At 38.1% G+C, this 13,739-nt stretch overlaps 1 protein-coding gene across 3 annotated transcripts in view; it reads left to right on the top strand.

Annotated features, from left to right (window-relative positions):
- NPAT (nuclear protein, coactivator of histone transcription) overlaps positions 1-13,739 on the top strand; it is a 51,126-nt gene that overhangs the window by 5,827 nt on the left and 31,560 nt on the right. For 2 of the 3 annotated variants that reach the window (XM_055422963.2, XM_055422964.2), the window contains one exon: positions 4,464-4,582. In XM_055422963.2, the coding sequence (XP_055278938.2) occupies positions 4,464-4,582 (119 nt within the window). Of the gene's footprint in view, positions 1-4,463; positions 4,583-13,739 lie in introns of those variants that run through there. The other variant, XM_088842913.1, reaches the window with a different exon arrangement.

The raw sequence follows: 13,739 nt of genomic DNA, 5'->3' as shown, positions 1-13,739 counted from the left end.
GAAATAGTAGTATCTCAAATAAAAAGTTTCTTCTGATTTCTAAGTGTTTTCTCACACTCCAAACGACAGTGTCTTTGGTATGTTTATTTCTTCTATAGCATTAATAAAAGGTTGGAAAACTGATTCATCAGCAGTGAGTACAAACTGGTGCATGCATGCATGCATGGTCACTTCAGTCGTGTCCAGCTATTTGTGACCCTGTGGGCTGAGTCCACCAGTCTCCTCTGTCCATGGGATTTTCCAGGCAACAGTACTGGAGTGGGTTGCCATTTCCTCCAGGAAATCTTCCCGACCCAGGGATCAAACCCTGGTCTCCTGTGTCTCCTGCATTGCAGGTGGATTCTTTACTGCTGAGCCACTGGTGAATGGGTACCAACATCCCAGCCAGTGCATATGTGTGTGTGCTTAGTAGTGTCTGACTCTTTTCAACCCCATGGACTGTAGGGCCCCAGGCTCTTCTGTCCATGGAATTTTCCAGGCAAAAATACTAGAGTGGCTTGCCATTTCCTTCTGCCTAAAATGGGGCGATTTCCTTGCCCTTTTCTTTTTTTAATGCTCATATATAATAACTTTGCAGGCCTTCTCAAGTTCTTGACTTGTAGGGCCTGCTTAAAGATACTATTCCAGGTAAATTTTATAATTTTAAAGTTGGGAAAGACCTTAGTAATAATTGCCTTGCATGCATGCATGCTAAGTCACTTTAGTTGATCCGACTGTGTGACCATGGACTGTAGCCTGATAGTCTCCTGTGTCCATGAGAGTCTCCAGGCAACAATACTGGAGTTGGTTCCCATGCCCTCCTCCAGGGCATCTTCCCAACCCAGGGATTGAATTTGTGTCTCTTAAGTCTCCTGGGTTGGCAGACAGGTTCTTTACCATTACCGCCACCTGTGAAGCCCAAAAATTGGCTTACTAGTTATTAACTATTATACTAACACTGAGGTAAATATATCATAAAGGGAATCTAGTATCTTATAATAGGAGTATGGTATATAGAGAATTCAAAGAAAAAATTCTCTGAGGAAGTGATAATTACTTCAGTAGACCTGAAGGATAAGTTGGAATTAGCTAAGCTAAGAAAGAACATCCCCAGTGGCTCAGCTGTAAAGGACTGGCCTGCTCTGCAGGAGATGTAGCAGGAGCTGTGGGTTCAATTCCTGAGTCAGAAAGATCCCCTGGAGAAGAAAATGGCAACACACTCCAGTATTCTTGCCTGGTAAATCCTATGCACAGTTCACGGGGTTGCAAAAGAGTCGACACAACGTAGCAACTAAAAAGACCAATGACACCAACCTGTCCCTTTGGAGCTTCCATGGTGGCTCAGGTGTTAAAGAATCTGCCTACAAAGAAGGAAACCTGGGTTCAATCCCTGGGTCAAAAAGATCTCTTGGAGGAGAAAATGGCCACCCACTCTAGTACTCTTCGGCTTCCCTGGTGGCTCAGATGGTAAAAAACTTGCCTGCGATGCGGGAGACCTGGGTTTGATCCCTGGGTCGGGAAGATTCCCTGGAGAAAGGAACAAATACCCACTCCAGTACTCTTGACTGGAGAATTCCATGGACAGAGGAGCGTAATGGGCTACAGCCCATGGGGCTGCAAAGAGTCAGACACAACTGAGTGAAAACTATTCACACACAAGCTAAGAAAAGCTAAGCTGCCCAAGCAAAGGCAATAGCACATACAGTGTTCGTGAAATAAGAGCATTCGTATACTGAAAAGACGTTCAGCATTGCTACACTAATTATTAAGAAATAACAAATTAAAACTATAATCAAGTACCTTCTCACACACTGGTCAGAATGACCATTATTAATAAGTTTCACAAACAACAAATGCTGGAGAAGGTGTGGAGAAAAGGGAACCCTCCTATATGGTTGGTGGAAATGTAGGTCAGTGCAGCCACTATGGAAAACAGTGGAGTTTTCTCAAAAAACTAAAAATAGCATTGCCATATGATCTAGAAACCCTCAGTTTAGTTTAGTTCAGTCGCTCAGTTATGTCCGACTCTCCGTGACCCCATGAATCACAGCATGCCAGACCTCCCTGTCCATCACCAACTCCCGGAGTTCATTCAAACTCATGTCCATCGAGGCGGTGATGCCATCCAGCCATCTCATTCTCTGTCATCCCCATCTCCTCCTGCCCCCAATCCTTCCCAGCATCAGACTCTTTTCCAATGAGTCAACTCGTTGCATGAGGTGGCCAAAGTATTGGAGTTTCAGCCTTAGCATCAGTCCTTCCAATGAACACCCAGGACCAATCTCCTTTAGAATGAACTGGTTGAATCTCCTTGCAGTCCAAGGGACTCTCAAGAGTCTTCTCCAGCACCACCGTTCAAAAGCAGCCATTCTTCGGCGATCAGCTTTCTTCACAGTCCAGCTCTCACATCCATACATGACCATGGGAAAAACCATAGCCTTACACCTGGGCATATATCCAGACAAAATGGTAATTCAAAAAGATAACACATACGCTTATGTTTATAGCAGCACTATTCACAACAGCCAAGACATGGAAACAACCTAAATGTCCACTGACAAATGACTGGTGGTACATATATACAAAGGAATATTACTCGGTCATAAAAAAGGATGAAGTAATGCTATTTGCAGCAGCATGAATGGACTTGGAGATTATCATATTAAGTGAGTTTATTTTGGTGATGGTCATTATAAAAGGCATGAAATGCTATCTCATCGTGGTTTTTATTTGTATTTACTAACAACAGAAAAGGAGTACATCAAGGCTGTATATTGTCACCCTGCTTATTTAACTTATATGGAGAGTACATCATGAGGAATACTGGGCTGGAAGAAGCACAAGGTGGAATCAAGATTGCCGGGAGAAATATCAATAACCTCAGATATGCAGATGACACCACCGTTATGGCAGAAAGTGAAGAGGAACTAAAAAACCTCTTGATGAAAGTGAAAGAGGAGAGTGAAAAAGTTGGCTTAAAGCTCAACATTCAGAAAACTAAGATCATGGCATCTGGTCCCATCACTTCATGGGAAAGAGATGGGGAAACAGTGTCAGACTTTATTTTTCTGGGCTCCAAAATCACTGCGGATGCTGATTGCAGCCATGAAATTAAAAGATGCTTACTCCTTAGAAGGAAAGTTATGAGCAACCTAGATAGTATATTAAAAAGCAGAGACATTACTTTGCCAACCAAGGTCCGTCTAGTCAAGGCTATGGTTTTTCCCGTGGTCATGTATGGATGTGAGAGTTGGACTGTGAAGAAAGCTGATCGCCGAAGAATGGCTGCTTTTGAACTTTTGGTGTTGGAGAAGACTCTTGAGAGTCCCTTGAACTGCAAGGAGATCCAACCAGTCCATCCTAAAGGAGATCAGTCCTGGGTGTTCATTGGAAGGACTGATGCTGAAGCTGAAATTCCAATACTTTGGCCACCTCATGAGAAGAGTTGACTCACTGGAAAAGACTCTGAAATTGGGAAGGATTGGGGGTGGGAGGAGAAGGGGACGACAGAGAATGAGATGGCTGGATGGCATCACCGCCTCGATGGACATGAGTTTGAATGAACTCCGGGAGTTGGTGATGGACAGGGAGGCCAGGTGTGCTGTGATTCATGGGGTCGCGGAGAGTCAGAGACGACTGAGTGACTGAACTGAATGACTAGTGATGTTTATTTAGCATCATTGCACATATCAGTTGACCTTTCACTTTTCTTCTTCAGAGATATGTCTGTTCAGTTCTCTCACCCACTTCTTAACTGGATAATTTGGTTTTTTTCTCTTGAATTGTATTGAGTTCTTTATTTTGGTTATGAATCCCTTATCAGATATATGCAAATATTTTTTCCGTTCCATAGGTTGTTTTTTCGTTTTGTTGATGGTTTCTTTTGCTGTGCAGAAGCTTTTTAATTTGATATATTCCATCTTGTTCATTTTATGTTTTCTTGTGCATTAGGTGTTAAATCCAGAAAATCATTGCCAAGACCCATGTCAGGGAACTTTTTCCTATATTCTTCTAGGAGTTTCAAGCTTTGTCTTAGTTTTTCGTAAGTGTTGTAAGACAGGGGTCTAGTTTCACTCCTTTACATGTGAATATACAGTTTTCCTGGCACCATTCATTGAAGAGATGGTCTTTTCTGCATTAAGTATCCTTGGCTCCCTTGTCAAATTTAGTTGACCATATATGTTGGGGATTATTTTACACTCAATTCTGTTCCTTTGCCTATTTTTATGCCAGTACCATACTAAATACTCTGTTTATTATGACTTTAGCCTATTAACTAGAGTTTTTGTTTTAAACAGCTATTTTATAAACGCTGCTTTGTATTTCAGCACAAATTGGTGTTTCTGTCAAGGCTTCTGAATTCCATAATGTTCACCTGAAGTTGCACCTCTGATGTGAAATTGCTATAGTGTTTAAAACAGCAGTTTTAATCAAAAGTTCAGAATTTACTGACATTACTGAATTACATTTTATTTTTCATTTAGGATACTTACAACAAGAGAACCTTACTTCTACCTGCCAGGCTTTTATTTTGGAAAGTTCAGACTTAAAAGAATATGCAGAACATTGTACAGATGAAGGTTTTATCCCAGCCTGCTTACTGGTGAGTGATTTGTTCCTTAAGGAAATATTTCATCATTGACCAACATAAGACACTATAAACACCATCTTAACAAACATTATTGACCGTAGGATTTTGGCAGAAACTAACGCCTTTGTCCCGCGATTTGTTATGTAAGTCAGTATTGAAACCCTCCTGTCAATAGTGTTCAGGTAACAAAATACATATTAATATGAGTCTGACTGATGTTGTATTAAAAATCAGCTCATTAGCAAAAATCAAAATGGGCAGAAATTTGATAGTTTATATTCATGGGTAAGTGGAAAGACCCAAAGAAGGCTAGCTCTTCTTTTCACACATTTATGTCAAAACTGGAAAGTGAATTACAGCTTTGATTTTGAAAATCAGTTTTAAAGTGACACCCTTATTTCTAATTAGTTTCACAACTGCTTGTCCTGGGGCTTACTTCTTTATTGCCTATTATGGGCTAAATATTTGTATCCTTCCAAAATTCATATATTAAAATCCCATCCCTCAGTGTGATGGTATTTAGAAGTAAGACCTTTAGAAAGTATTAAGGTTTAGATTAGGTCATGAAGTTGGGACCCTCATGATATGGTTTAAAAAGTGAAAGAGAAATCTTTGTATGCACACACCAAAGAAAGGCTGTGTGAACACACATCAAGAAGGGGGATGTCTGCAGGCCAGGAATTTGGTCCTCACCAGGAACCAGATCATCTGGAAACTTGATCTTGGATTTTCCAGCCTTCAGAACAATGAGAAATAAACGTCTGTTATTTAAGCCACCTGATCTATGACATTATATAGCAGTCCAGTCTTTCCTGTATCTGGCTTTCATATAGTTGCTTACTTCAGAAAAGTATAAAACAGATATTTTGATATCTTGTCACCTGTTTTTTAAACATCACTAGACCAATAGAGCATTGTTTGGTGGATAATGGTGGATATATGCAAGAACTACATTATTTGAAGTGGTATTTTGTCAGTTTATTTTAAACATGGATCCTTAGATTCATTTCAGCTGTCACAGACAACATGATCATCTAAGGAAGAAACCTGAAAAAAAAAAACCTATAAAATTGCCAGAGTTTTAGCAGGGTCACAGGATACAAAGTGTACAAAAGTGTATTATATATTTTTTATACCTACAATGAACAATTTTTAAAATATGTATATATCATTTACAGTAGCACTCAACAAACAAAAATAAACTACTTATGTAATAAGGCTAAAAAAGTATCCATAGCAGCGCCGCGGGAGCCTCGGTTGGCCTCGGATAGCCGGTCCCCCGCCGTCCCCGCCGGCGGGCCGTCGCCCGTGTCCCTAGGGGCACGGCGCGGTGCGCCCCGCCGCGCGTCGGGACCGGGGTCTGGTGCGGAGATCCCTTCGTCCCGGGACACGGGGCGCGGCCGGAAAGGCGGCCGCCCCCTCGCCCGTCACGCACCGCACGTTCGTGGGGAATCTGGTGCTAAACCATTCGTAGACGACCTGCTTCTGGGTCGGGGTTTCGTACGTAGCAGAGCAGCTCCCTCGCTGCAATCTATTGAAAGTCAGCCCTCGACACAAAAAAGAAAAAATAAATAAAAAAAATAAAAAAGTATCCATAGACTGTATGCTAAAATTTGTATGAAAGAAATCAAAGACTTGAATAGAAGGAAAAATACACTGTGTTCATGGAATGAGCAACTCAGTACTATTAAGATGTCCATTCTCTACATTTTGATCTATACATTCATTACAGTTAAAATCCCAACTAGTAATTTTTTTTTGTTTTCAAATGGCCATTTATTGAATATATCTGATCTGCAAGGTACCATGTACATCCTTTTGCGATTCACACAGTTTTTTCAAGAATAAACAGACAAACTAACACATTCGCTTAAGAGGAGTGGCTTACAATGTGACACACAAGTCCTTGTGTCTGCCTAAAGGAAATATAATAAGTCCTCTACATATAAACCTTGAAATTGCAAACTTTCAAAGATGCAAGCATGCCACTTACTACCAGCATATCACTGGACCATTTTTTTCAAGAGAGCAAATAAAATTGAATCCATCAAGGAACCAGAACCTGTGCCTTCAAAGTCAGGTGTGAGTGAAATTGCAGCTTTCCCTCCATCTATTGCTGATGGCCCTTCAGCTCTACCATCTCCCACCTCCACTTCCTCCTCCAGTCAGTAACTTTCTTCTTGCCTTTTGACTACTGTTCTTTTCAAGGTACTCTACTGTAAGGTGGAAAATGTGTTCTTTTTTTTTTTTTTAAGTAAACTCAAAATTGTTTTCTTTGTTTTTTATGTATTACTTATGTGAAAAGTATTATAAACTTATCACAGTGCAGTACTATATAGCCAATTGTGTTAATTGGGTACCTAGGCTAACTTTGTTGGACTTACAAACAAATTGGACTTATGAACATGCTTTTGGAATGGAATTCATTCATACGTAGGAGACTTAATGTAATCAGCTTTCATTTTGATACCAATTAGGATGTGATTCTCCTAATTTACGAAATATCTGCCAGGAACATACTCGACATTGTTAAACTGATGATAACATCTTATAAATCATACAGATCGACAACTCTTGACAGCAGGACCTCATTTGAGCTGATATTCATAGCCCTTTTTAAAAATCTAAGTCTGTATAACTGTTTATCCATTTAGTTGTAGAAATGTTTATATTGTGGGATACTATCCCAGTCCCAACAGAGTTATTATATAATATGCAGTTTATGTCCATAATCTGAAATTTAAAACACATTTAAGAATGATGCTGATAAATGGGGGAGGCATTGCATATGTGGAAGCAGGGGTTTATGGAGAATCTCTATACCTTCCTCTCAATTTTCTTGTGAACAATAGATGCTTTTAAAAATTAAATAACACATATAATCACAACAGTTTCATGGATTTTGGGTCTTCACTGTTGATCACTTGATACTCTTGGGTTCTTCATTTATTTAATGACAGTACTTTTAAAGAATGAGAGTATTCAGAGAAAACTACTCAGTAAACTTTTTAGAATTCACGTGATAAAATAAGGTTTATTCCAGAAATAATTTATCCTTCCTGCCAAATACTTTATAATTGTCAAACTACAAAAAATATTGTTCAAAAAAACCAAACAAGTCCTAATCACATTTTTAACATTTGTTTATATTCCAGTATCAGATTGGCTTATATTGAATTGGTTAATTGCCAGTAGTTGATGTTTTTTTTTAAGTAGCACCCAAATAAAAGATAATTTTTCCCTTCATTATTTGTGATGCCTTTCTTTGTCTTTGTTTTACGGTCTCTTTTATCAAAGTACTGCTACCCCAGCTTTCTTTTCATTTCCATTTGCCTGGAATATCTTTTTCCATCTCTTCATTTTCAGTATGTGTGTGTCTTTCAATTTGAACTGCGTGTCTTGTAGACAGCATGTAACCTTCATGCTAGCTTTATAGTAGATGAGCCACTACTTTTACTGTGTGTTTTTCTTTACCAGTGAGGTTTTTATTTTTATAATTTTTATAGTTTGTTTAAATAATTTTCTCATTTCTAGCTATGGCCTTTACTTTTCTATTTAAGGAAGTCCTTTTAAACATTACTTATAAGGCCAGTTTAGTGGTGATGAACTCCTTTGGTTTTTGAACATCTGGGAAACTGTCTCTCCTTTACCAGGCATGTGAATTTTCTGCTGAAATATCCTCTGATCATCTTTGTATGTCATGAGTTGTTTTTGTCTTGATCTTTTAAGATTCTCTGTTTAACTTTTGACAGTTATACTGCGTCTTGGCGTGGGTCTCTTTCATTTCATTTTGTATGAGAGTATATGTTTTCTGTATTTGTATGTCTTTTCCTTTGACAAGTTAGACAAGTATTCAGCCATTTTGTCTTTAAAGAGGTTTTCTTTTCTTTCTCTCTTCTGCTTCTGGAAACCCTGTTACGAGAATATTAGTGTGCTTGATGTTATCCCAGAGATCCTTTAAACTGTCCTCATTTTTTTTGGTCTTTTCATTTTTAATTGGGTGATTTTCACTACTTTGTCTTCCAGGTAGCTGATCCATTCTTTGGCATTGTCTAGTCTGTCGATTCTGTAGTATTCTTTTCACTCCAGTTATTGTGATCTTCAGTCCTTATTGGTTCTTATATTTTCTCTTTGTTGAAGTTCTCCCTTGAGTTCATCCATTCTTTTCCAGAGTTCAGTGAGCATCTTTTTGACTCTTACATTAAACTCTTTATCTGATGAATTATTAATCTCTGTTTTGTTAATTAGTTCATTTTCTGAGGTTTTGTCTCTTTGAAAGGTACTTCTTTGTCTCTTCATTTTGCCTAACTTTCTGTATTTGTTTCTATCATTAGGTATATAAACTGTGTTTCCTGGTCTTGAGAGAGTGGCCTAACGTAGAAGGTGTCCTGTGGGCTCAGTAGTACAATTCCCCTGTCACCAAAACCAGGTGCTCTAAGGGTATCCACTCTGTGGGCTGTGTGCACCTTGCTGTTGTGGTTGAGTTGCAGCTGGTATGGGTGTGGTAGTGGGCAGAGCTGTCCTCCAGCCCAGGGGCCTGAGGCCCAGCCACTGCTGTCACTGGCTTGCTGATGAGCAATGCTGGTCCCTCGGAGTATTGTGGAAAAATAACCCAGATAGTTCTAAAAAAGGGTATGTTCAAGGCCTCACATTATTTGATCTTAAGACTTAACTAACCAGCAGTAGTAATCAGCACTGAATGGCATTAGGAAATGGTTAAGCGTTAGATCGGTGAAACAAAATACAAACTTCAAATGTGATTTTTGACAAAAGTTCAGAGATAATTCACTGGAAAAAAGATAATAACAGCAAATGGTGATAGGACAATTAGACAACCAGATTTAAAAAAGAAAAAGAACCTTTACGCATACCTCATAAAAAATTAACCAGTCTGGATAATAGATCAAAAATGTAAAACATAAAACTATGAGACTTCCAGAAAAAAACATAGAACAAAATTTGTGCAGTCTTGGTTTTGGTAATGAATTTTTAGACTTGATACCAAAAGTACTGACTGTAAAATAAAAATTTGATAAACTCAACTTTATAAAAATTTAAAATTTTTGCTCTATAAAAACGTGTTAAAAGAATGACAGCTATAGGGTAAGAAAAAGTTTTTGCAGCTCTGAAAAGGGGATTGTGTGTAAAATAACTTTTTTTAACTGAATTTTTTCTTTAATGGGCAAGAGATCTGAAGATCCTTCCCTAGAAAACTATAGGACTGACAATAAAATGTAAAAAAAATACTCCACATTATTAGCTGTTAGGAAAATGACCGTTACTATCCCAAGCAGATACTGATACATACATGTTATAATGGCTAGTAAAGTTAAACAACTGAGTCCCATATGACCTAGCATTCATACACCAAGATATTTATCCAAGTGAACTGGAAAACTTATTTTCACACAAAAACATCTACTATTTATCTGTGGTGTCAAAACCTGAAAATAACCAAGTTGTCTTTCAACAAGTGAGTAAATAAACTGGTATGTTCTTATTACTAGGCAGTAAAAAGCACCACTGATGACTCATATAATAACATAAATGAATCTTAAATTTTTCTCAATTCTTCTAAGTAGACAATGTTAACCAGTAAGTTAATACAAATAGTGGGAGTCAGGCTTCTCTGTGAGAAGGAAAACAGAAATAAGCATGAGACCTGTGGTGTTAAATTTTACAGTCAGAGATAGCAGTACAAATTAATGTCTATTTTAATATATGTACAGATGTATTCAGAAATTATGTGGAGTAGCTTATCTGTGTGTTTGTGTAGCACTGTGTGCTGTAGGGTCCTAGCTGCAGTAATACCCTAGTAACTACAAGCAAATCTACCACCCAGATCTTTACTTCTCATGGTTCTGGCGTCTGAAAAGACCAAGATCAAGTGCTCCTGTTTAAGTTCCTGATGAAGACTGTCTTCCTGGCTTATAGACGACCACCTTGCTGTGACCTCACATGAGTTTGTGTGTGTTAGTTGCTCAGTCATGTCCGACTCTTTGCAATCCCATGGTCTGTAGCCCACCAAGCTCCTCTGTCAATGGAATTTTCCTGGCAAGAATACTGGAGTGGGTTGCCATGCCCTTCTCCAGGGGATCTTTCCAACCTGGGGATCAAACCAGGGTCTCCTACATGGCAGGCAGATCCTTTACCCTCTGAGTCACCAGGGAAGCCCTGTATGAGTTTATGAGGACATAATTCATTGTATAGCATTCATTCAGTTATTTTTTGGCTACTAAAAGCAAGTTATAATGACTAGGTTAGTATTAGGAAAATCCCTTAACTCCTTAGACTTTAAATAACATGGAAGCTACTGTACTGCAACTAACTATATGCCAATAAAATGGACAACCTAAAAGAAATGGGGAAATCCTCAGAAAGGTGCTGATCCAGGAGGAAATGGAAAATACAAACAGACCAGTCATAAGAACTGAAATTGAAACTGACTGAAACACAAAGGTGGCTTCACAGACGAATTCTGTCAAGCGCTCAGAGGAGAGTTAACGCCCATCCTTCTGAAATTATTCCAAGAAAATTGCAGAGGAAGGAACAGTCTCATCCTCATTCTGTAAGGCTTCCATGACCCAGATACCACAACCAGATAAAGATACCACAAAAAGGAAAAATTACACACCAATATCACTGATGAACACAGATGCAAATATTCTCAACAAAATACTAGCAAACCAAATCCAGCAATACAGTAAAAGGATCATACACCATGGTCAAGTGGGAATTATCCCAGGAATGTAAAGATTTTTCAATATCCACAAATGAGTCAGTGTGATAGACCACGTCAGCAAAATTGAAGAATTAAAAAACTATATGATCATCTCAATAGAAATAAAAAAAGCTTTTGACGAAATTCAGCACCCATTTATTAATATGACAAAAACTCTCCAAAAAGCAGGCATAGAGAGAACCTATCTCAACCTAATAAAGGCACAGCTTTTACAACAAACCCACAGCTAACATACTCAGTGGTGAAAAACTGAAAGCATTTTCTCTAAGATCAAGAAAAAGACAAGGATGTCCACTCACCACTTATATTATTGAACATAGTTTTGGAAGACCTATGCACAGCAGTCAGAGAAGAAATGAATCTAAATTGAAAAAGAAATAAAACTATCACTGTTTGCAGATGGCATGATCCTGTACATAGAAAATCTTAAAGATGCTACCAGAAAACTACTAGAGTTCATAAATGAATTTGGTAAAGGTGCAGGGTACCAAATTAATACACAGAAATCTGTTGCATTTCTATACACTAATAATGAAAGATCAGAGAAAAAGAAACAATCCCGTTTACCATTGCATCAAAAAGAATAAAATACCTGGGAATAAACCTACCTACAAAGGCAAAAGACCTGTATTCTGAAAACAATAAGATGCTTCTGAACGAAAGAAAAGACACAAACAGATGGAAAGATATACCATGTTCTTGGATTGGAGGAACGAGTATTGTCAAAATGACTATACTACCCAATATAATGTATAGATTTTATGCAATCCCTATCAAATTACCAATGGCTCTATTTTTTTCCCCCCTGGGACATATGGGATCTTACTTCTGCAATTTAGGGATCAAACCCATATCCCCTGTATTGTGAGTTTGGAGTCTTAACCACCGAACCACCAGGGAAGTCCCACCAATAGCATTTTCACAGAACTGGAACACAAATTTTTTTAATTTTATGGAGCCACAAAAGACCCTGAATAGCTTAAAGCAGTCTGAGAAAGAAAAACAGAGCTGGAGAAATCAGGCTTCCTGACTATTAGACATCTAGAGTCATCAAAAGAGTATGGTACTGGCACAGAAACAGAAATATGGCTCCATGGAACAGGATTGAAAGCCCAAAAATAAACTCTTTGGTCAATTAATCTACAACATAGGAGGTAAGACCATGAAATGGAGAAAAGAGAATCTCTTCAATAAATGGTGCTGGGAAAACTGAACAGCTACACGTAAAGGGTTGAAATTAGTGTCTAACACCATATACAAAAATAAACTGGATTAAAGACCTAAATGTAAGAGCAGATACTATAAAACTCCCATAGGATAACATTGGCAAAACACTCTTTGGCATAAATTGCAGCAATATTGTTTTGGATCCATCTCCTAGAGTAATGGAAATAAAAACAATTTAAAAAATGAGACCTACTTAAAAGCTTTTTGGATAGCAAAGGAAACCATAAGCAAAATGGAAAGGCAACCCCCAGAATGGAAGAAAATATTTGAAAACAATGCACCTGATAACAGATTAACCTCCAGAATTTACAAACAGTTCATGCAGTCAATAAATAATATAGCTAAATCTAAAAATGGGCAGAAGATCTAAACAGACATTAGTCCAAAGAAGACATGCAGATGGCTAAGAGGCACATGAAAACATGTTCAACATTGCTAATTATTATAAAATACAGGTCAGTACTACAATGAGATATCACCTCAAACTAGCCATCATCAAAAAATCTACAAGCAAATGCTGGAAAAGGTATGAAGAAAAGGGAACCCACCTATAATGTTGACGGGAATATAAATTGGTATAGCAACTATGGAGAAAAACTAAAAATAGAGCTTAAAAAAGGTAAAAATAGAGCTACCATCCAACAAACTCACTCCTGAACATATATCTGGAGAAAAACATGGTTCAAAAGGGTACGTGCACCACATGTTTTATAAAGCACTGTTTACAATGGTCAAGACATAGGAGCAACTTAAATGTCCATCAACACATGAATGGGTAAAGATGTACTGTGAAAGAAATACTATGGAATATTATTCAGCCTTTAAAATGAATGAAATAATGCCATTAGCAGCAATGTGGATGGACCTGAAGATTACCATGCTAAGTGAAGTAAGTTAGAAAGACAAATACATGACATCAGTTGTGTGTGGAAGCTAAAGAAAATGATACAAATGAACTTACTTATAAAACAGAAACAGACTCACAGTCTTAGAGAACAAACTTATGGTTACCAAGGGGGAAGGTGGGGAGGAGGGATAGATTGGGAGTTTGGGGTTGACTGGGAGTTTGGGGTTGACGTGCACATTGCTGTAATTAAAATAGATTATTAACAAGGAACTATATAGCACAAGAAACTCTGCTCAGTATTCTTTAATAACCTAACTGGGAAAAGAATTTGTAAAAGAATAGTTACATGTATA

The sequence above is a fragment of the Moschus berezovskii genome, chromosome 14 (assembly GCF_049115385.1).
Source record: "Moschus berezovskii isolate FMDL1 chromosome 14, NW_MosBer_1.0, whole genome shotgun sequence".
Taxonomy (NCBI): Eukaryota; Metazoa; Chordata; class Mammalia; order Artiodactyla; family Moschidae; genus Moschus; species Moschus berezovskii.
This window is presented reverse-complemented; position numbering and strand designations above follow the sequence as displayed.